Genomic DNA, 22,346 nt, shown 5'->3' on the forward strand with positions numbered 1-22,346 from the left:
ACTCGTAAATCGGATCTTTGTGTCAGTTACTCGAGCACAGGCGACATGAGCGGTAGTCAATTTCTTCGCGCCCTGGGACGCACTCTGGGATGGGGCAGGAGCCAGCTGAAGGTCGATAGCCGGCATGTGGTGGTCATCACGGGATGCGACTCGGGATTGGGGTAAGGGGTAAATGAACCTGTAATGAGCAGCTCATACTGACTGATCTCTTTCTGGATAGCCACTCCATGGCCGTTTACTGCCATGAATCTCTGCACATGACGGTGGTTTCCTGCTGCCACAATCTAAAGTCCGAAGGAGCCCAGCTGCTGCAGGATCTCAACTCATCCAAGGATGGCATGACCAGAATGCACACCTTGGAGCTGGATCTCCTGGAACCCGATTCCATTCGCCAGGTGCATCAGCAACTCAGGGATATACTGGCCAAGGATCCAGGACATCGTCTAACAGCCCTCATAAACAATGCAGGAGTGATGTGCTTCGGCGAATTCGAATGGCAGTTGCCCGAGCAGATCGAGGCGCAGATCAACTGCAACCTGCTGGGCACCATGAGACTGACCCGGGAACTGCTGCCCCTGCTCCGCCAGCAGCAGGGCAGGATCATCAACGTGACCAGCCACTGCGGACTGCAGGCACTCCCCGCTCTGGGTCCCTATGCCGCATCCAAGGCAGCTCTTCGCTTCTGGACAGATGCCCTGCGCGTGGAACTGCAGCAGTATGGCATGGAGGTGGTCAACTTCATACCGGGATCCTTCGTCCTGGACAGCAACATCGCAGCCAGGCAGCAGCAGCATGCCCAGAAGATGCGGGAGGCCTTTAGCCAGGAGCAACATGCTCTGTACGACACCTACTTCGAGGCCTTCAATGGCTACCTGAAGGTCCTGAGTGGTTTCAAGCCACCCAATCGCCTGAGGAACGAGTCGCTGCTGCGCAAGTTCAAAGATGCCCTGACCAGCTCCCAGCCTCTGGCCTTGTACATCGAGGAGCCCCGCAGATATCGCCTCTACCGCTGGCTCTTCGCCCTCTGTCCTACGCCACTGGTGGATTGGCTCACCCTGCGCTTCTGCGCCATGCCCACTTACGAGTCGACAAGCCGGCAAAAGAAGGTTTAGGTTAATACGTAGTCTATACATTTTAAATATACATTGTAGCACATTGGAATACTTGGCGAAGGGCTGTGGCAAATAGCAATTATATCGAGCGGAATCCAGGGAATGGAAAGCGGCGGAAAATACGATCACAGAACGCAACTGGGTGGTGGGGCCTAGTAGCCAGTGCTGCGGCATCGCTCGAACACCGCATCGTTGAGCAGCTGGAACCACTCGCTGGCATAGGTGGAGTCCTCTGCCGCCCGGAACAACTGGAGCTTCTCCTGGGCCGGCAGCGAGGAGCAGAGATAGTAGCTGATGGCCGTCTCTGTCAGCTCGGCGTGGTAGTTCTTTAGCGCCCATTCCAGCAGGCGCAGGCAGTTATGGGAGTCCAGGAACTGGATGAGTCTCTGCTGCAGGATCACCTCCATCTCTGGCATGATGTACACACGGGACATCTCGAAGGCCTGCAGGAGGGCAGGGTAATCCGGTTCCGTAAGGTGCCGTTCCTGGCACACGATTAAATGCAGAAAGTAGCGCAGTCCATTGGCGGTGTAATCCTGCAGCTGAATCTCGCCATGGTGACCCTCGCGGAAGTCACTGTTGAGCATCTTGTTGAACACTTCGCTTGTTTCACAGAGCAACTGCTTGTTAAAGCCAATGGTCACGGAGTCCTCGCCTTCTCCAACAAGGAATCGCATGTCGCAATTGTCATGCAGTGGAGCGGACTCATTCAACTTCTGGTTGCAAATCCCTGCTGTGCTCTCCGCGGGCTCAGCCTCTGGCAACACAATGCCCAGGGTATAGCGGGCCATCGAAGTCACCGCATCCACGGCCTCATCTGCATAGTGATCGTCGGTCTTTTTGCGCAGCATCAGATCGAAGAGCAGGTTCAGCGCATTGCCGTCGTACAGGAACTGGTAGAGCAACCGGTGACTCTTGATGATGTAGGCCACCGAAATGGCGGCTCTCTGCTGGGCCTTCACATCATCGCAGCGTAGAAGACGCACCAGTTCCTCCTTGCCATAATTTGATTCCCCAACGTTGGTGAGGGTCTCCAAAAAAGCGAAGCCATCTTTGCGCATCTAAAAAGGGAAGGAGATTTATTAATTATACAATATATGGAATAATAAGAGCTTTCTCTTATATTACCTCCTCCACCTTGGTGAGTTGGTACAGCTGATGGACCACACCATGCTTGATAATCTGGGCAAAGAACTGGCTCTCCCTAAAATGACATAATATATTAATTGAATGTACAACATTCTGCAGATGACCACTTCAACTCACAGTAATATATTTGTCAGAGCATTTGCAAAGTTGTTGTTCGCTCCGAATAAGTTGAGTGCCCTTATAAGAGTATCCAGCGTTTCCGGCTTGCCCAGCTCCACCCGCTTGTTCACCATCAGCGTGATGCGGTAGATAAGATTCTCGATAATGTCGATGGTATCGCCAGCTTGATTTCGAAACTGGGCTAGCTTGGGCGGTACATCCGAGCTGAGCTCCTCGAGATCTTCTTTGTCGGACAGCGGATCATCTATGGGTTCGCTGCCCTCATCGATTAGTTTCAATATGTCTAGGACATTGGAGGTCTGAGCGCGATTGGCGGCTATGCGCCGTTCCCTAGTATCCCCTGTATTCGTGCTGTCATCCTCATCTTCATCATCATCACTGCAGGCCGGTGAATAGTTGTCGTCGTCATCATTCGTCAGCAGATCTTTGCATACGGGCGACATGCTGCGTGAGCTGCAGGGACTGGTTGTGCGATAAGACCTCGGGGAACTGCTCGGCGAGTCAAAGTCCGAGCCTAAGGCCTCGTGGGTCTTTGAGAACTGTTTATAAACAACATAACAAATTAACACCTGCCATAAGTTTAGAATTATAATCAAATACCTTGCTTAGCGTCTCTGGCGTTGTGGGATCCGTCAACTTCCTCTTTTTGCCGCCTTGCAATCTCTCCTCCCGGCGACGTTTGTGATGCTCATCATCGCTGGTCAGGTAATCGTTCAATTCCCTCACCAGCATGGGCACAAGTCCCTCGTAAAGCAGGAGTTCCATGCTCAAGTTGTCATATTGAAAGTTGTTGAGAATGTGGAGGAGCTGTTGGGTATACAAGATTACTGTCTCATGATGGTTTCTAACAATTAAAGCAAGCAAACATACCGATGAACGCTCACTCTGGGAATTAGAGTCCCGAATCATGGCCACCAGCTTGCGCAGAGCTCCACATCTTCGGATCTTTGAGCGACTACAGGCATCCGTGGATAGGGTCAATATGATATTGATGCAGTGTCGACTCTCGCTCTCGTTCAGTGGCTTGGCCATGTTCACGGCCATCAGCATCTCACAGGCAGCCACTATGGCATCTGCTGTGCTCAGCATATAGAAGGCGCAGGGATCCTTGCAGAAGTTGGAAAGGATTTTCAAAGCGGAGGCCCGCTGATCGCCGTCTTCCTTTACGAAGCACACAATCGAAGCCAGCGAGGTGTTGCGGGAAATTGACTAATAAAGATAGGATACAGATACATTAGGTATGATTTTCTAGGGATTTGACTGACTCACCTCCCAAGCTTTCATTCCAATCTGCTGGGCTGATATCAAGACCAGACACTTTAAAATCTCGAGGGCCAACTCAACAGCCGCCTCGTTCTCCTTGGGCAGCGCATAGTCGCAGTTCCTCGTGGAGTTCTTGAGCATCTGATAGTCGAAGATATCACTGCGTACGCCCTCCAAGTTCCTGGCCACCTCCTCGAAATACTTCTCGCGGTGTTGGTTCCTTTTGAGGCCAATCAGCGTGGACACCTCAATGTCCGGAACGGGCTCCTTGGGCGCCTCTTCGTTTTTCATCACGGCCAGAAAGATGCGCATTAGCTGCAGGAATCCATTGGCCACGAGAAAGTGCTTAAGGAACTGGCTGCTGGCCAGGAGGAAGCGGCAGACGCGGAAGGCCATGATGCGGGTCTGCACCGCACTGGTGGACTCGATGATGTGGCAGATGGCCGGGGCAATGGCTGCATAGTGAACGTTGAGATACTGGGAGGCCTTCTTGCTTTTGGCCAGGTTCCCCAGCAGCCGGCAGGCACGGCATTGGATCACGGGATTGGGAATGGTCTTGAGAATGGTCACCAGTGGGGGAATCACCTTGCATTCAACGGCCTGTGAAGAGGAAATTTTAGAAACCAATAATAATATGTATTCATGTTGATATAGGAAAGTGTGAAGACATTTTAGAATAAGAGGTAAATATTAAGTTGTTTTTACCAATAAGATTAAATTTATAAATATATCTATGTTAATGTTTTTATAAATAAGAAATATTTTATTTTTACTTTAACTTAAAAAGGATTAAGTTTTAAAACATGTTTTATTTTCTTCGAATTAGTACTTAAAATGGTATAGTATAGTATGGTATATGGATTTAAACAACATTTAGAAGCAGTTTCTATAAATATGTTCTCTGTTTTTCAAGTTTCTCACCTCAATGCAGGCTTGTTCGTCCGTGCAGCAGTTGCCCAGTATGCTCAGCACCACCTCCATGATCTTTTCATTCAGCTTGGTGATCAGTCGCACCTGGAAGACGCAATTAAATATCATTCAAAAATCGATTTGAATCACGATCCCAGGTTGTGCAAGGCAGTGGCTGCAAAACTGCCATGAGCGCGGTGACTCCCAAACCCACCATGATGTGAACGCCCCCAGCAGTGCGAAATAAAACAATTCCATTTTTGTCCTTCACAAGGTCGGTGCGCAGCTTCACGAGACATTTGTAGATCACGGTCCGATCGGTGGAGGTTTTGAGAAGATCGAGGTGGAGTTCCACATGCTCTGGCGTCCAGATCATTGGCAATTTTCGTAATATTTTAAACAAAATGGACCAATTCAACAATTTTTAACAGTGCGTCTCAAACCTTTCTAAGGGTGTGCCCGTGAGGCGGACGGTACTTTTAGTATTCATCGGCACTTAACTGCGTTTTTTGAAATTGTAACTGCGGTCTCACGCGAGTGCGAACAAAGGACGAAAAATAGAATGGATTTTATTGGAAATAAGGGTGTTTTTACACTAAGAGAAACGTGAAGTATTTTAATTTCTAAAAGTTCACACTTTATAACATTTTTACATAACTAGTACATATAATTACTTTTGATTAGAGCCTTACTTTGGTCCGTACTTTGTAAGACTATTAATTAGCACTTTTTCAGAAAAAGAAACCCCTAAAAACATCTTGATTCAGATGAATTTAATTCACTTAGCTTCTTTGTTTACTTTTTCATTATTGTCGTGACACGGCCTTAGAGTCCCATCCCAAGATCAGGCGCTATTTGGTATTTTTCAACTGCCTGCAACGGTAACACTAAACTCACGAATAAAGCAAAGCCACTAAAAATAATTAGTTAATAACTAGTTGTCTTTGTTGCACGTAAACACGGACTTCCCCAGAACTTAACAAATTAGCCAAAGTCGTGAAGATCAGTTTTCCACGAATTCAAGGGAAAACCAGTTTGGAAGTGCTTGTGACTCATCAGTTTTCGCAGGCTCAAGGAGACAATTTCACCATGGACGCCAGCAGCAACAATGGAGAGTCCGGCGATCAGGTGGGAATAAGGGTGGATAGCAATCCCGAGCAGCAGCCCCTCGATCACACGGATGCCCTGGGATCCGTTGGATCGGGCAGCAGCGGCCTGGCCACAGGATCATTGTCGCATCCTTACGGCACTGGAGCCATCGGGCAGCTGGCCAACGGGTACAGCTCACCCTCGTCCAGCTACCGCAAGAATGTGGCCAAAATGGTCACCGAACGTCATGCAGCCGAGTACAATATGCGCCACAAGAATCGGGGAATGGCCCTGATCTTCAACCACGAGCACTTCGAGGTGCCCACACTGAAATCCCGAGCAGGAACCAATGTGGACTGCGAGAATCTTACGAGGGTGCTCAAGCAGCTGGATTTCGAGGTCACCGTGTACAAGGACAGTCGCTACAAGGAAATCTTAAGGACAATTGAGTACGCGGCCTCACAGAATCACGGGGACAGCGACTGCATCCTGGTGGCGATCTTGTCGCACGGCGAGATGGGCTACATCTACGCCAAGGACACGCAGTACAAGCTGGAGAACATATGGAGCTACTTCACGGCCAATCACTGCCCCTCGTTGGCCGGAAAGCCCAAGTTGTTCTTCATACAAGCCTGTCAGGGCGATCGATTGGACGGCGGAGTGACCATGCAGCGCGGCCAGACGGAAACCGATGGCGACTCCTCGATGAGCTACAAGATTCCGGTGCACGCCGACTTCCTGATTGCCTACTCCACCGTGCCGGGCTTCTATTCGTGGCGCAACACCACCCGCGGCAGCTGGTTCATGCAGAGCCTGTGCGCCGAGTTGGCGGCCAATGGCAAGCGGCTGGACATCCTGACCCTGCTGACTTTCGTGTGCCAGCGGGTGGCCGTCGACTTTGAGTCCTGCACCCCGGACACGCCGGAGATGCACCAGCAGAAGCAGATCCCCTGCATCACCACCATGCTGACGCGCATTCTGCGTTTCAGCGACAAGCAGTTGGTGCCGGCTGGACGGGTTTGATGGCTAATGGTATGGATTGGGCGCTGGCTACGGCGAGGTGTGTGATAAACCAAGTCGCAATTAAGATAAAACTACCCCGGCTATCGGCCTTAGCAGCATTTTTTATAAAACACTTTTTATATCCTGGCCAAGTGCTTGCCGCGCTCGGCTCCACTGCCACTTTTTCTTTTATTTAAGCACAAAGTATCTTTCGCATTTGCCCGTATGTATATTAGGGTGGGTAGATTAATATAACTAAGAAACCTAAGGGGTTTTTTGGCCATCAGTTTTACAACTTTAACTTGACTAATTTGATCTCAAAATTCAAAATTCCAATTTGAATCTACACAATATTTTCGTCCCCTCTCGATCAGGAAAGTCGACCCACCCTTATCTATATCTTAGACCATTTACTCTCTTTTTGAATGTTTATACACATAAATATCTTTATATTTTAAGCATGTGTGTCATGATCGTCCAAAACAAAAAGCATAGGATTTTAGCCTGTAGTTGAGAATTTTATGAACAAACATATACTATCTCTATACGATTTTTACTCTTATATAAAACACATTAGCAAATGTTTTCCTTTCAAGTTTACCGCTAATAAATACGATCGAAAACAATGAAAAATCAATGAACATTGGGTGTTGACCTCGGCGCCTTTTTTTGGGCATCAAGTTGAGCGGGGTTGCGATTTCCTGAAAAGGCATCATCCGGGGAGAGAAAAAATAGACGAAACGAGTCATTGGCTGACCCCGTTTGTACGATTTCAGAGCTTACAATCACTTTATTCTTACAGCTGGACACACCGAAAATAAATTCCAATTTAGATTTCACTTAAAGCACACGGGGGATGGGTAGAATTTTAAAGCCTGTCAGCAGATCCGACGATCGGAGGCTGGGATAAATGCACGTTTCTGATAGGTAACTTCAACTAATTAAAAACGTAGAATTTGCGCTCACAATTTGCTAGTTAAGGAGGATCTAGACGTGGCCGCCCTCCTTCAGCTTGGCCACCAGGGCATCCACATCGGCGACGGTGGCACCGGCCTGGCGCACTGGAGGATCCTCCACGGAGACGACCTCGATGCGCGGAGAGGTGTCCACGCCGAGATCCTTGGCCGTGACCTTCTTCAGAGGCTTCTTCTTGGCCTTCATGATGTTGGGCAGCGTTGCGTAGCGAGGAGTGTTCAGCCGGAGATCGGCACTCAGGACAGCCGGTGTCTTGGTCTTGATCGTCTCCAGACCGCCGTCAATCTCACGGGTGATGGTCAGACCGGCATCGGTCTTCTCGATCTTGTTGCAGAAGGTGCCCTGGGGCCAGTCCAGGACAGCGGCCGTCATCTGGGCCGTCTGGTTGGCATCATCGTCGATGGCCTGCTTGCCCAGGATCACCAGGTCGGCCTTCTCGTCCAGCGCCAGCTTGGCCAGGATCTTGGACACGTGGATGGGCTGCAGGAGCTCGTACTCGGCGGCTGGGATCTCCACGTGGACGCCACGATCGGCGCCCATGGCCAGGGCGGTGCGGATCACCTCCTGGGACTGGGCAGGACCGACGGAGACGGCGATGACCTCCTCGGCCAGCTTCTTCTCCTTCAGCTTCACTGCCTCCTCCACGGCGATCTCGTCGAAGGGATTCATCGAGTGCTTCACGCCTTGGGTGACCACGCCCGACTTGTCAGGCTTGACGCGCACCTGAGGATTGGGAATACATAAGGAATTACTTTAATTGCCCTTTAATTAAGGCGATTACGCAAAACGGAGCGCAACAAGTGATAAAAAAAAGATGGATGCAGATGCGCAACAGGCGATTCTGGGCTCACCTTGACGGCGTAGTCGATCACACGCTTAACTCCAACCAAGACACGCGCCATTTTCTGTAAAAATATATTTGATTTTTAATACATTGCTTGATTTTTATTAAATTCAAGAGCTTACCTTTTGCAAGATAGAAATGAACTGATTTATAGGCGGAGGGGGAGCGGGTGGTCCAAAGGTCTTGTGTGCCGACAGCGTTGCCAGACTGGGTAAAATTATGTATAGCTATAAAAAGGCTGAAATTAGCGCTTAATTTAATATCTATTTTTTTTTAAGCAACATGTTTAAAAGAAATCTTAAATAAAGGAAAAGGTTTAGGGACATGTAGTATTAAATTATATATATAAATATTAATCGGTAAACTTTTCCCGCACTTAAGAACTTTTGATTTTGGCTCCTCCCTAGCCGCAATCAGCTGTGGAACTTTCACCACAACCATTTCTCCGCAGCGGCAATACCTTCCCATTCCAAATCTCAGAGAAGATCTCCCATATCATATCTCTATCCAACCCAAGTAAACAAGATAACGATGGCTGCGACTGCTCCGGTGATAATGCGCGTTATGGCATCCTCGATAAGCACGGCCAAGCGCGCAGGAGGAATCATCCGAGATGTGCTCAAGAAAGGAGACCTGGGAATAGTGGACAAGGGAAAGAACGACCCACAGACGGAGGCAGACCGCTCTGCCCAGCGCTGCATCATTGCCTCGTTGACCAAAAAGTTCCCCAGCGTGAAGATCATTGGCGAGGAGGGTGGCTCCGACCTAAATGTTTGCGATGATTGGCTGGTGAGCGAGCTGGATGAGGGATTCCTGCAACAAAGCTGCCCGGCGGAGTGGAAGGACGCCAAGCCGGAGGACTTTGTCATCTGGGTGGATCCCCTGGACGGCACAGCGGAGTACACACAGGGTAGGGTCTACAAATTCCGTTTATAACCTTGATCTTATAGCTAATCCTATACCTTCCCCCGCAGGACATGTGGAGCATGTAACTGTGCTGATCGGCATAGCTGTCAAGGATTCAGCTGTGGGCGGCATCATCCATCAGCCCTTCTTCAAGCAACCCGATGGAGAATTGGGTCGCACCATTTGGGGCCTTAAGGGTCTGGGCACGGGAGGATTCACAGCGGTGCCCGCTCCGCCTGGCCAGTTCATCATAACCACCACTCGCTCGCATTCCAATGCCCTGCACCAGCAGGCCCTGAACGCATTTGCATCCACCGAGGTGCTGAAAGTCGGAGGAGCCGGGTTCAAGGTGCTCCAGTTGTTGGAGGGAAAGGCACACGCCTATGTCTTCGCCACGCCGGGCTGCAAGAAGTGGGACACCTGCGCACCCGAGGCAGTGCTAGAGGCCCAGGGCGGCTGCCTCACTAACATCAACGGCGAGCACTATGCCTACAATGCGGATGTGGAGCACGTGAATCGCCAGGGAGTGCTGGCCAGTCTGGGACAGAACCATGCCGAACTGGTGGAGAAGATTCCCGCCGAGGTGCGGGCGGCAGTTGGAGCCAAGCTTTGAATTCCAGCACTTTATTAGTTATGTTTTTTCACTAAAAGTAAACACATAAATTAAGCAATAACAGGTTAGAAAATTTGGAAATTGTTAGAACTGGGAACAAGACTTATTTATTTATTTATCGAAACTGCTGCTGCTGTTGCTCTGTGTGCTGTTGTTGGCCACCGAACTGTTGAGGTAACGATTCCGCTTGGCCTTGGTCATCTTACAGGAGTTTACAGAGGCGGCGAAGCGCAGGGATTTCACCGACTCCTGGAAACAGTCCTGGAACGGCGATACATTGATGAACATGAGGGTCTTGGAGTTGCCGCCCAGCGAGGGCATCAAGAGGTGGGTCAGCTTGGAGTTGCGGTACGGGATGTAATCCTGCTTCTGCAGCAGCGCCAGGATCACGTTGGTGAGCTCCGAGAGCGAGCGGTTGATGTTCTTCGTCTCGGTCATGCGGGTGCTCGTCTTGGGAGATTCAGATCCGGCCAAATCCACCAGATTTATGGATCCAACCGAGATCTCCTGCTTCTCGGCATGGCGACCTATCAGCTCCAGCTTGGTAACAGCGTGGGAGCGGGAGGACCGCTCGTTGCCAGCCGTTGAGGCCGTGGCTCTGTTCATCTTGGCCGTGTGCATCAGATGGCGCAGATGGTTGGGATCCAGCACAGTCTCCTCCGTAATGTTGGACACGTAGATATCGTTCTTGTTGTTCTTGGCCATCCGAATCTCCATATCCTTTTGCTCGTTGCTCAGCAGATCGTACAGCACCTCGTTGTAGATTTCCAGAAATGTGGCCTTGATCTCGTACTCCCAGCCCAGATTGCGGTAGCCCCGAATGGAGTCAAAAAGGAGGTCAACCGTGCGAGGAATGACGCCCACATTGTCTGCCACTCCGTCCATCGTGTAGGTCTTGCCACTGCCCGTCTGTCCGTAGGCAAAGATGCATATGTTGTAGCCATCCAGAGCCGACTGGATGAGCGGGGAGACCATCTCGAAAATGTCCGACTGGGAGGAGAGCGGATGGAAGACCTGGTCGAAGGAGAAGATCTGTTGGCCCATCTTGCTCTTGGCCTGCGCATCGATGCTTTGCAGCTCCACCGTGGCCTCGTCGTGGTACGTCCAGGTGCAGCACATACGGTTCTCCTCGGACTCCAGCGGCGGTCGTATTCGACAGAAGACGCGGATGTTGCCGCGCAGATCCATCACCGTGTTGTGCAGCTCCTTGCGCTCCATGTTCGACTGGAAGAGCTGCTCCTTGCACGTCTCCAGCTCGGCGGCCTGTTGCTCATTGCTGCGCAGCAGTTCCTCGGTGCGCTGGCGCAGATGAACAACTTCTTTGCTCAGAGCAGCATGCTCCGTTTTTACTTTCTGGAAATAAATATTTATTAAAAATATTTTCGCAATAGTTTGTCTTATTTATAGCCTCACCTCATGTATTGCCTGCAGCTCAGAGAGCTCCTCTTTAGTCCTGCCCAGCGACGAGGTGATCGTCTCTATATTCTTGGTATGCTGCTTCACTTGCCGCTGGAGACACTCGTTGTCGGTGAGTGTGTTCTTCAGCGAGTTCTCCGTCTCGTAGAGTTTGTTCTGTGCCTCCTCCAGTTGCGTGGGCATGGACTCCAGCTCTCCCATGTCCTCCGTTTGCTTCTCGTACTTGGTTTTCAGCGCTTTATGCTTCTCCAGAAGATCATGGAAGCGGGCCTTGAAGTCATAGGGTGCGATACGCTTGGCTGGGGCTGCAGAAGCGCCTCCGGCTGTTGCGGATGCCCCTCCCCCTGTGGGTTTTTTGGTGGCTGCAGGCGCGGCAGCTCGAGGAGCAGGACGCGTTACTGCTGGTCTTTTGGCAGCTGTGGAAGCAGTGGCTGTTGCGGAGACCCCCGGACGTCCGGGCTTCTGGCCGGGGGCAGTTAAAGTGCTGCCTAGGCGGGAGACTTTGCTGGGAATGCTGGGCAAACTAGGAGCAGCAGCTGTGCGTTTGTTTCCGCGCAGTTCGTTGATGTCGCAGGCGCTCCGACTGCGTCTTAGCTTGGCCCGATTGCCCATCTTTACGGGCTCCGGCGAGGCGGCACGTGCTGGTGGCAGATGAGCAAAGGATTAGGGGCAAATCCTTAGAAACGTATTCCTTTACTCACCTCCTGCTCCTGCGCGGCGCTCCAGCACCTGGGGAAGATTGCTGAGGTCCCTGGACAGGGGGGGCAGCAAGTTCCCGCAGTACGTCTGGTTGACACTGAAGGTACTGCCGCCAGTAGCTCCTCCGAATCCTGCAGTGCCTCCTGCGCGAATGCGATCTGTGGGCAGAATGGTTTTCACCGGCATCTGCGGTCTCTTAAGGGCCGATGGCTTCGGCAATCGGGATTCCATTGTAGTACTAAATTTATGAGATTATTTCCCGATCGTCTACCGCCCTGCAATTGCGTTTTTCAATTATTTTCGGATTGTTGATATTCAGACAAGCGACGCCTCCAATTCCCGCCGTTATTTTCGATTGCAGGGATGCACTGGGAAAGTGTGACCGTCTTGGACTGAGCCGGCTGGCGTTGCCACCTGGCTGCCCTTTCAGTTCGCCAATCAGATGTTTTCAGTGCTGCAGCCTTGGCCATCGGGCACGACGTTCCGCCTTGATTCGCGTTTTCCGCAGGTTTTCCGCGAGTGCAAACCACCCAAAGGGGTGTGAGAATAAGTGGCTGCTACTGATGAAGCGGGCTTTTTGCGGAAAAGTCGGCGGCAGTTGGTTTAACAGCCTGAAAATTAAAGACTTGTGCGCAGCACGAGTGGCGTTGCCAGACAGCTGCAGCAGTTTACTGTGGTTATTTTAAGAGTTTTCTTAACTTTTACCGTGTGAAGTCAGTGCGGAGGGGGGCCGCGGTTTTGGGAAAACGTAATTTTCCCTGAGAAGCATTGCAAAACTGTGTTTCAGTTGGAAAATCGTTGCGTGAGTAGGGCGTTGCCAGACCGCCGGCAGGTCTCACGCGCGCATCACTAGTTTGTTTTCATTCGGAATTTTGGGGAAAAAGCTCCTTGCACTGATTTTGTGAATTAAAATTGGCTTCTCCCACGAATCCCCTCGAGATGTCGGGGCAGGCGGAGCTCAAGGAGCTGGGCATGTTCGAACTGCGCCCGCTGATCACCAACATCAGTTGCAAGCTGTCCGCGGTGACGGCTGGCCTGGATGAAAAGCAGTTCCTGTGCCTGGTCACCGATGAAAACGAGATCCTTTTGCGCTACATCAGCGCCTCCTCCGGCCAGGAGGTGGTCAAGATGATATCCTGGTTCCGCAACCGCGTCATCCACGACGTCTGCTTCGATCCGGCGGGCACTTGGCTCCTGGTGCTATGTGAGTATGAGCATGAGTGTGGGCATGAGTATGAGTACCACCACCCACTTTTTGATGGGTGGCAAGTGCTAAAATTACTTTGCCTTCATGTGTGCGTGTGTGGTTATTGATTTTTTGGTTGGCTTCTCGGCTTTCATTCACCGATCAAATGGTGCTCCTTCACTGACCATGTCCACTGTGATCCCTGCCAGGTTTCGACAACACACTGCACATTGTGCCCGCCCTGGCGCTGGTGGACAAGTCCCATGGACTCTCCGCCTGCTCGCTGTACAGCACCACCCAGGTCACCTCCTACATCATACCCTTCGTGGGTCCACACGAGTGCCCCAACTCGAAGAAGTGTCCCAATCACTCGGCGGGTCTAGGCGAGCAGCCGCCCACAGTGGAGCAGGTGGCCGAGAACATGGAGCAGGTGCGGCTGCAGGAGGGTGAGCAGGACCAGGAGAACGAGCCACTGGGTCACGATCTGCCTGAGCACATGCTGGTGCGGAATAGCGGACCAGAGGAGTCGGGACTCCAAACACCACAGCAACCGCAGCTGCCGACAATCGATGCCACTGGCAACAGCCAGGTGATGGCCACCTCTTTCATGGCGTCCAAGACCTGCCCCTATCCCCTGTCCGTCGTCTGGTGGAAAACCAACAGCGGCCAGAACAGGGCCATCATCGGCTACTCGGACGGATCCATCTGCTTTGTGGGCCTTAGTCCCAACTGCCCCATGATTGCGAGCACTGCCATTGAGAACGGATCTGTGATGCGCCTGGTTATCTGCAAGGACAAGGCCTATGATGGCGTCATGCTGCTGGTAAGAATTTGAGATGAGTTTTTCGATCCTGTTGATTAATAATAATCACCTTTCAGATAACCTCCTCGCTGAAGCAGCAGTATAAGCTCCTGCTGGAGCAAAAGGCAATCAAGTACGTTTATCCTGGAGACAGTTCCCCAACGACCCGCGAAGGAGCCTGGCAAATCGTAATGTCCGTGCAGGAAAAGCAGCAAATGGCAGCTACGGGCGCCAGACAAAGCAATAGTTCCGATCCGGCCTCGGACAGCAGCCAGCTGGAGGAGGATGTTTTTGCACCGCCGTCCAGCGAGGATGCAGCCTGCAGTAGTCAAGCGACGGCCCCCGCAGACTCGACCACCGTCCCGGCGTCCATCGCAGAGGGTTCAGTAATAAACGCAGATGAGCCACCACCGCCGGCGCCGCCTTCTTACAGCGAGGCAGTGGCGCGGCAAAGCGGGGAGCAAGGAGGCGTTCGCTTCCAGCAACAGCAACTGCCAGCGGGCAGCATGGATGGCATTCTGCCCGCCACCAGAGCCCGCCTGGCCTCGCTCAAGAGCCTGGGAACCAAGAAGCTGCAGGCCATCAAGATGCGACTCTCCGATCAGCGGCAAAAGTTCGATGAATGTGCGTAAGCTAGCATTAGGCAGTTCCTTCATTTTTCCATTCCCTATTTTAACATATTTTCTTGCCTACATTCTGTTAAACTTTGTTAATTTTTAAATGCCGTTTTTTGTATATTTTATATTTTTTATTGGTGTGCAGTTTTGAGAGAACTGTTGCATCTATTGAAGCGTCACTTGCGTGGTGAGTTTGAACAACTCTCACACTCGACAGACCAAGTAGAAGCAGCTTAAATCTTTCGCATAAATCCCATTCTCATCGCAATCCCTCCTATTTGCTTGTAGTTATGCCGGACTCGACGATGGGCTCGTTTGCAATCATGGATTCGCCCTCGGTGACGCCAGAGCCACTGGGCACCACCACCGGCTCCTTTTACACCATACAGAACCTGCGCAGCACCTTCCTTTTGAGTGCCCTGCACAGCAATAGCCACAGCTTGACCGTGCACAGCATCGACATCAGTCTGAAGCCGCTGTTCGTTTACAAGATCCCCAAGCACACCCAGGAAATACTCATCAGCTCCAACATACTCTACGGCATACACTACGTGGACCTGCACTGCCGCAGCGATTCGGCCATTTCCACGGCGGCATCGTCGCTGGAGGATCCTCTGGTGGCCAATACGGATAAAGAGAACCGGGATGCGGACATTGAGAAGCTGGAGCAGGCGGACGTGAGTGCCCAGAAAAGCGATACGACCAGCGCCACGACCACGGCCACCTCGAGTCTGGATCAAAGCGAGATGCCTAGTAACGCCATAAATGCCGTCAGCGTGATCAGCAGCGCCATGGCCTCTCTGCATACCTCCGATGAAGATGTGAGTTATAAGTTCACCTATGCGTCAGCTATTCTTTAATTCCCTTTTTCCCTTGGCAGCGCTTCAATAATATGGCTCAGTTAGGTCTCTTTCGCTTCGAGCATGAAACTGTGCTGCATTTATATCAGATGGCACAGTATCGCAATCCCGCCGCCCAACCAGAGACCCTAACCAAAGAGGAGAAGGCCAAGGCCTTTGAGCTGAAGGACATTCACACGCCTATGGATTATATCCAGTTTTATGAGACGGCGGATGTGAGCAGTGAGTTTTCGCTGCGGCAAATGGAGATAATGCAGTCTGAGTTTCCGAAGATCAACTATGATCCGAGCTATGTGATCACCAATAAGAATGTTTACACAATACAGCTGAGGTGCGTTTTTCTTATTAATTATATGTCGACCGTTTACTGAGTTGTACGTCTTGCAGGAAGGAGCCCTTTGAATTGTTTCTGGATGCCGCCTTGCAGAACGAGTTTAACCAGTGCCGCGACTTCTGCAACACCTTCGACCTCTCCTTCGAGCAGTGCATCGAGTTTGCCGGGGATTACCTGCTGAGGCGTAAGAAGATCACACAGGCGTTGCTCACGTACAACAAGGCGCGTGTGAAACCGATACGCACAGCTCTGAAACTGGCCATGTACGGACATACCTACGCCCTGATGCAGCTGAGTGCTATGGCCCTAAAGTCCACATATCTGCTGCGATCGCGGTACTTGGGGCATCCGCTGCTTAAAGGAATTCTAAGCGACATTACCTACCGACACTCGGAGGATGTGCGTGTGATCCTGCCCGAGAAACAGGAGCAGGAGGATGTAATCAGCGGCGCCGTCTGCAGCGATTATCACTATGGCGTGGACGAGTCTATTAGCGCTCTTCAAATGTCACCTTCATCGCAGTTCCATTTGGCCAACCTGCTGCTCATTACGATGGCCGAGAAGGCAGTGAACGATAAAAACTACATACCGCTGTGGTGAGTTGGGCTTTATAAGGGTTTAATCTTTGTACAACCTTTAATACTTTTTTTATATTTTTAGGAACTTCCTGGTGACGAATAGCAAGTATCACACCAACATGACGAGCATAGTTCTCTGCCAAAGTGGACTCTTCTCGTCGGCCATTATATTGGCCAAGATACGGGGCGTCTGTCTGGACACTTTCAATGCCCTGATCAGCGTGGTGGCCCAGGAGTTTGGGTGGTACAACGAGCTCAACGTGTGCCTGTACAATCTGAGCGAGAATATATTTATGGAGACAATAACTTACTTGCCGCACGTGTCCATGGATTACTTTGCTTTCATCCAGGAGAAGCTGGATCATATCAGGCCTTGTGTGTTGCAGGTAGATATGAGGTGTTTTATAGGTGTAGCTCAATTTGCTAATCAAAATAAATCATTTTTCAGCGCCTGGCGAAGCAACTGAATCCTTTTTCTGCCGCTCTACGACCCATTGTATCCCACAACAGTGATTGCGCGATATCGAACGACAATAATCCGCAGTTGTTTGAGTTTTGCAAGAGTCTTGTTGAAACTTACTTGGCCGTGCTCATACATATGGAATCCCAGCGAGTGAAGCGTGACTCTATTGTAAATGCTTTATCAAATTTCCGTATCAACTATGAAGACAATCAGGCAAGTCTTTTAGCTAAATTTTTTAGTTATATATTTAAAACGATTTTCTTTCCTTAGTTTGCCATTGAATCATCACGCTTCAAACCGATCTCAGCTGGTTGTGCCTACTGCGCCTGTGTGGTGGATGGAACCGCCTACTTCTGGGGCTCCAGCGGCATTCCCAGTTACTATAGTGCTCAAAAGTCAACAGGTGGGATTTGTTCTTATACTAACCTCCATGTAATATAACATATATATCTATTTTAGAGCCGCCTGAGCCTGCGCATGCTGTGAAAAGTCTGGACCTCCTTTCCCAGCTCAATTTGCAAGTGCACGCCATCAAGTGTGGACGACAGCACACACTTATTCTAACTAATAATGGCGTAGGTTTCCTCAGTAGGACTTCCATTTAGTATAATACTAATTGCTGTGCTATTTCAAGGTCTATTCCGTGGGAAATAACAATCTCTGCCAGCTTGGTATTGGGCGGCACATGCAGATGGCCTTGCAACCGATGCTGGTGACGGCATTGGATGGCATGAATATAACCATGCTCGAGGCGGGTCAATATCACAACGCGGCCGTCGCGGATGGCAAGCTCTATATGTGGGGGTAAGTGAGGAACCATCTCTGTCTCCCGATTAGTGAGCTAACTCATTGGTAAACCAATTCCAGATGGGGCGTCTATGGCCAGCTGGGGCAGGGCAGCTGCGAGAACATAGCTACACCACAACTAGTCACTTTTTTCAAGTTTAAGGTGAGTGCTTCAAACCAATTACTAAAGTGTCCTAACTAAATCATTTATAATGTTGTAGAAAATTGTACAAATATCGCTGGGCCATGCCCACACCTTGGTGCTGTGCCGCGGAGCACCCAACAGAAGCTACATGGAGGCTAACTACTGCGGCAACGAGCTCTTCGTGTTCGGCTCCAACCACTTTGGCCAGCTGGGCACCGGCAATAGCGACCACGGAGGCGACACCAAGACGAATCTGCCAGTGCGCCTGGATGTGGGCGGCTGCAGCCTAAGACTGATACACACCAAATTTTTTACCAATGTAAGTTAGGGGTATACAAATGGAATCCCAGTTACATTCCTTATCCGCCACAGTTAGCTGTAGACGAAGACGATCGTCTGTTCACTTGGGGCAGCTCACCGCAAGCCTTGCGTCTGGCCAATCAAATCAAGCGTCGCGCCAATGCCAAGCAGAAGTTGGAGGAGAACCAGCAGCGGGAGCTGTTGAGCAAGCAGCTGGAGGCCACTCTGATGCCGGCACCCATACCGACTACCAGCACCCTGGTGGAGCCCACCACTTCCTATGCGGCGGTGGTGGCCGGTGCCACTCCGAAGGCCACCAGCGAGACCAAAGATTGCCAGCAGGGGCAGAACGAGGCTGCGCCATCAGATGCTAGGGAAGTGATTGCCCCTCGAGAGCCGGAAATACTTAAAATGGCACCACCGCCAGCCGCAGCTCCGGCACCCGAACCGGATCCCACGGAGCACCTGACGCCTCACCTGGTGGACACCAGCGAGGTGGCGGGACAAATTCTGCAGGTAAGAAATGCCGCAATCCAGTAATTACTTATCTAACTGTTTTTAAATCGCATTTGGCAGATCTCCAGTGGCTTGTTCCACTTTTGCCTGATCTCGTCCAGCTGCACGCTCTACACGTGGGGCAAGAACCTGGAACACCAACTGGGCACCGAGGACAAGGATCGCCGGGCGGTGCTCAAGCCCTCGCCCATCGATAGTATCGAGCGTCCTATGTACGTGGACTGCGGCGCGGACTTTACACTGGTCATGACCACCGATCACATTGTGCGAGCCTTTGGCGGCAACTCAAACGGTCAGTGCGGCCGAGATTTGGGTGCCAGTCTGGAGAGGATGCGTCAGAGGGTGGTGTGCCTGCCGACAACCAAGCGACTGATGCGTTTCGAAAGCCAGTGCGTGGAAGCGCCGGTGGAGATCAACCTGCCAAGGCCCCGCATCCGATTGGACCACGATCCAGTCAGATATCTTAAGGTTATGCCACCATATCAGCCGCACTTCCTGCAGCCGGCAAACATAAGCTTCGATCAGTGCTACTCGGTGGGCACTGCGAACTACAAGAGCAGCACGGAGCACGCGGCCACCGGTCAGGACTCGGACGACATGCTGAGCAGCCTCGAGAACCTGAGTCAGAACGATGCCAGCTTCTCCTACAATGCTCCGGTGCTGGGCGAGGCCCACAGTTCGCTGGACATGGACTACACGCCCGAGGAGCAGAGCTACGTTCCGCTGCCCACGGAGGTCGTGGGCCCTGGGATGCCTGCAAATGCAGAGCAGTTGCTGGGCCGAGATGACGACGACGGTAGCACCTACACGCAGAGCACCGAGGGACTGGAGGACTCGTCGCTGCAGCAGCTGCGCCACTACATCCACTACTGCCTGTACGCCTTTCACGGGTTGTATAATCCCGACAAAATTGGCGAGTGCTCCCGTCCAAACCGCAACGAGTACCGCATACGCATCTGCATGCTCAACTTTCGATTCGTGGAGGCCTTTCGGCTGTGCCTGCACAGCTGCGATTCCGCCCAGCGCACCCTCAAGCTGTTTGAGTACTTCAGCAAGGACACGGGCTATGTGCCGCTGAGGAGATCCGATCTGAAGCACCTCATCTACCACCTGTGTCTGCACTTCCTGGAGCGCAAGTTCGATATGCTCGAGTGCGAGCGCTTCTTCATGGGCGATCTGGACTACTACCTGCTGGAGCTGGCCTACGTCTTCTACTTCAACAACAACAACTCAACGCTGGAGCAGAATCTCAATCAGAAGTTCAAGCAGCTGATCGCCGCGGCGGACAGTAACCAGGCGGCCACGTCCACGGGACAGGAGCACCAGCAGCAGCAGCTGCAGGACACCGACGTTATATTCGATAGCTTTACGGTCAAGTTCAAGACGATCCTGTGCCAGCGCCTGCTGAGCTACTCGGACTGCGAGGCTGCCAATTAGCAGTGGCTGGGCCCTGGAGTCCCGTTTCCGGTTCAGATCCTGAGCCCAGTCAGCTTTCGTTCGACACGCATCCGCATCAGTTGAGGGCCCGGCGTCTTTGTCGTCTGTCTTGTTTAATATGTTTCGTTATAAATATTCGGTCCGAGAACCGGGGACTGCCCTTCAAACACACACAACCCAAAAACCCGAACCCACTTCTTTCCCTACATGTTTACGCGTAATTATATATATACCATAATTGTTGTTTGCGGTTATTTATACATCAAATGCTTTTTACAGCGCTGTTATTTAAACGAAATATTTAAGACAAACAAATTGTTTAAAGAATCCAATTTTTGTAACGCTTTGTTTGCCATTGGCCACGCCTGCTTTTATTTGTTTACTCAATAAACTACAAGAAAACTAAAATAAATCTGAAACCGAAAGAAAGTAATCCAAAACTGCTCAAGGAACAGATCAAAAGGAGGCTGCAGGATATACACACACACACATAACATACAAATTTTTTGTTTTTATTCGATATTCAGCTTGTGATTTGCATTATTTAATAAAACCAGAGTAGATTTAATATAATTATATACACATATATATGATTAACAATAATAAAATACGTTTATACAAATAAAAGAGAGATGATCCTAGAGTTTGAGCTTGATGTTGTCAGTGGTCCATCGCTTGCTCTGCAGGCTTTTCAGGGCGTTCTCGCAGTAGAACTGCTCCTCGGATCGCTCCGGCAGGGTGTCCTTGAGCTGCTGCAGCTCCTGCTGCTGCTTTAGCCCGGCCATGGCATCGATGACCGCCTTGATGCACTTCACCCGCTGGGCCAGCGCCAGTTTCTCCCCGCTGTTGCCCATCTTGGAGAGGAATAGCTGCAGAACGGTTGACGGAGCCTGCAGCTCGTAGAGTCGAAGAACGGCCAGAGTCAGATCGAAGCTGATGTGGAACTGCTTGGTCTTCAGCGGATGCCAGCTGGGCACTCGCTCGAATATACACTCCAGATCCGCATAGGCCTGTGCCTGTGCCCTTTCGTTCAAAGCAGTCCACTCGTACTGGGCCGGGGATATTTGCTGATCCGCCGCAAATCGCTGGGGAGACACGGGCTTTAGCATGTCCTGCTCCTTCCAGTTGCTGTTGGCCTGGCAGCACGCATAGAGCACCTCAATGGGCGTGGGCTGATCGCGGAGCATCTTGCTCAGCCCGTTCTCCTTCTCCATCAGCTGCTGCATCTTGAGGGCAGCATGGAAGACCTGTTCGTAGAGAGGTATCACACCCACGCCCGCAGTGGCGTAGGCATCTACCAGGAGCTGGAGATGCTTCTTCCTGGTGCTCACATCACCTGCAGCAAGAGCAGCCTGGAATTGCTTGAGGGCCGCCTCCTGGTGGCGCCCAAATCGCTGCAGTAGCTCGATGTGACTGGCCAGGTCACCGCTTTCCTTGAGATAGCTCAGGTACTGCTCTAAGGCCTTGGGACGCTCCCTGAGAATGCCATGAAACTGCGCCGTGTTAAGGGTTCTCTTGAGGAACAGCAGCACAGTAATGACGGCGTGGGCACCTCCCTGGGCCATCAGGGTGTCCAGCAGCTGTTGCTTCTCCTGCAGGGACTTGAACATCTCCAACGGAGCCGTCTTTCCCTGCAGTAACTTCTGCGCCGTGGCCTCCAGATTGGGACTGTAAAGGGTGCTCTGGAGTTGGCGGCGCAGCAGCTTCAGCTCCTCCTCCGGCGAGACGCCCTTGGGCAGGACCCGGTCGTCCAGTGTCTGCTCCTGGAGCACAAGTTTCAGGGCCTCTTCACTTAGAATGGACTTGATCGAGAGATTCAGGGTGGCACTGTTGTTGAAACTGGCCTCCGAAATGGTGTCGTCAGCGAGGATTCCATTGCTGGCCAGTTCCGGGGCGAGGTCCACCTCGTCCTCGTCGTCGAAGCTGAACGCCGCTCGGGAGGATCGGTTCCAATAATCGTCGAATTGCAAATCCATTGTTATTGTTTTGCACAATGGGTTTTTTGTTGTGAACAGTGTGGCCGCAACCGAAATCAGTGAAAATACCTTTTACTCATTTTTCATTTTCGGGCATGGTCGCACTATTTATTTAAATTTTGTTAATGTTTTACTTTTTAAGATTTATTAAAAGCTTTATTGATTAATCGTTCTTGTTTGCAGTAAAATATTTATAACTCTTGGCAACCTAAATAAAAGCGATGACTATTATATGTGCACAAATTTATA

General features: G+C 51.2%; 8 protein-coding genes across 11 annotated transcripts; 4 read left to right on the plus strand and 4 right to left on the minus strand.

The window, feature by feature from the left end:
• Positions 1 to 41: 41 nt before the first annotated feature.
• LOC108025414 (D-beta-hydroxybutyrate dehydrogenase, mitochondrial) lies at positions 42 to 1,161 on the plus strand. The gene is made up of 2 exons (XM_017095896.3): positions 42 to 161; positions 221 to 1,161. Exons 1-2 carry the CDS (start codon positions 46 to 48, stop codon positions 1,110 to 1,112), a joined length of 1,008 nt encoding a protein of 335 aa, XP_016951385.2. The 5' UTR covers positions 42 to 45; the 3' UTR covers positions 1,113 to 1,161.
• Positions 1,108 to 5,006, minus strand: LOC108025413 (uncharacterized). The gene is made up of 8 exons (XM_017095895.3): positions 4,768 to 5,006; positions 4,566 to 4,658; positions 3,651 to 4,244; positions 3,252 to 3,590; positions 2,982 to 3,188; positions 2,379 to 2,920; positions 2,241 to 2,316; positions 1,108 to 2,173 (listed from the first exon to the last, which is right to left on the minus strand). The coding sequence occupies exons 1-8, from the start codon at positions 4,927 to 4,929 to the stop codon at positions 1,265 to 1,267; spliced, it is 2,922 nt and encodes a 973-aa protein (XP_016951384.1). The 5' UTR covers positions 4,930 to 5,006; the 3' UTR covers positions 1,108 to 1,264.
• A 405-nt stretch (positions 5,007 to 5,411) lies between these two features.
• On the plus strand, positions 5,412 to 7,285 carry LOC108025374 (caspase). The gene has a single exon (XM_017095842.3). The coding sequence runs from the start codon at positions 5,643 to 5,645 to the stop codon at positions 6,663 to 6,665; it is 1,023 nt and encodes a 340-aa protein (XP_016951331.1). The 5' UTR covers positions 5,412 to 5,642; the 3' UTR covers positions 6,666 to 7,285.
• On the minus strand, positions 7,137 to 8,670 carry LOC108025375 (electron transfer flavoprotein subunit beta). 4 transcript variants are annotated; one of them, XR_007764518.1, is made up of 5 exons: positions 8,586 to 8,670; positions 8,471 to 8,524; positions 7,611 to 8,342; positions 7,428 to 7,545; positions 7,137 to 7,345 (listed from the first exon to the last, which is right to left on the minus strand). XR_007764518.1 is itself a non-coding variant. In XM_017095844.3 (4 exons), exons 2-3 carry the CDS (start codon positions 8,519 to 8,521, stop codon positions 7,632 to 7,634), a joined length of 762 nt encoding a protein of 253 aa, XP_016951333.1. In that variant the 5' UTR covers positions 8,522 to 8,524; positions 8,586 to 8,670; the 3' UTR covers positions 7,406 to 7,545; positions 7,611 to 7,631. The 4 variants fall into 4 exon arrangements, 2 of the variants coding, with proteins under 2 accessions (XP_016951333.1, XP_050744497.1); XR_001768210.3 differs by having other exon boundaries at positions 7,428 to 8,342; XM_017095844.3 differs by lacking the exon at positions 7,137 to 7,345 and having other exon boundaries at positions 7,406 to 7,545.
• Positions 8,671 to 8,874: 204 nt separating this feature from the next.
• LOC108025251 (3'(2'),5'-bisphosphate nucleotidase 1) lies at positions 8,875 to 10,082 on the plus strand. Its single transcript, XM_017095603.3, has 2 exons — positions 8,875 to 9,373; positions 9,438 to 10,082. The coding sequence occupies exons 1-2, from the start codon at positions 8,995 to 8,997 to the stop codon at positions 9,980 to 9,982; spliced, it is 924 nt and encodes a 307-aa protein (XP_016951092.1). The 5' UTR covers positions 8,875 to 8,994; the 3' UTR covers positions 9,983 to 10,082.
• On the minus strand, positions 9,978 to 12,461 carry LOC108025249 (protein claret segregational). The gene is made up of 3 exons (XM_017095601.3): positions 12,100 to 12,461; positions 11,396 to 12,039; positions 9,978 to 11,335 (listed from the first exon to the last, which is right to left on the minus strand). The coding sequence occupies exons 1-3, from the start codon at positions 12,326 to 12,328 to the stop codon at positions 10,094 to 10,096; spliced, it is 2,115 nt and encodes a 704-aa protein (XP_016951090.1). The 5' UTR covers positions 12,329 to 12,461; the 3' UTR covers positions 9,978 to 10,093.
• Positions 12,462 to 12,544: 83 nt separating this feature from the next.
• On the plus strand, positions 12,545 to 20,764 carry LOC108025248 (uncharacterized). Its single transcript, XM_017095599.3, has 15 exons — positions 12,545 to 13,301; positions 13,493 to 14,106; positions 14,163 to 14,709; positions 14,991 to 15,523; positions 15,583 to 15,893; positions 15,950 to 16,492; positions 16,557 to 16,860; positions 16,923 to 17,150; positions 17,208 to 17,340; positions 17,397 to 17,512; positions 17,572 to 17,741; positions 17,805 to 17,886; positions 17,945 to 18,187; positions 18,241 to 18,684; positions 18,745 to 20,764. The coding sequence occupies exons 1-15, from the start codon at positions 13,037 to 13,039 to the stop codon at positions 20,119 to 20,121; spliced, it is 5,910 nt and encodes a 1,969-aa protein (XP_016951088.1). The 5' UTR covers positions 12,545 to 13,036; the 3' UTR covers positions 20,122 to 20,764.
• LOC108025250 (vacuolar protein sorting-associated protein 16B) lies at positions 20,613 to 22,150 on the minus strand. The gene has a single exon (XM_017095602.3). It carries the CDS (start codon positions 22,095 to 22,097, stop codon positions 20,760 to 20,762), a length of 1,338 nt encoding a protein of 445 aa, XP_016951091.1. The 5' UTR covers positions 22,098 to 22,150; the 3' UTR covers positions 20,613 to 20,759.
• Between the last annotated feature and the right edge of the window lie 196 nt (positions 22,151 to 22,346).

Source organism: Drosophila biarmipes, chromosome 3R, assembly GCF_025231255.1.
Source record: "Drosophila biarmipes strain raj3 chromosome 3R, RU_DBia_V1.1, whole genome shotgun sequence".
Classification (NCBI taxonomy): Eukaryota; Metazoa; Arthropoda; class Insecta; order Diptera; family Drosophilidae; genus Drosophila; species Drosophila biarmipes.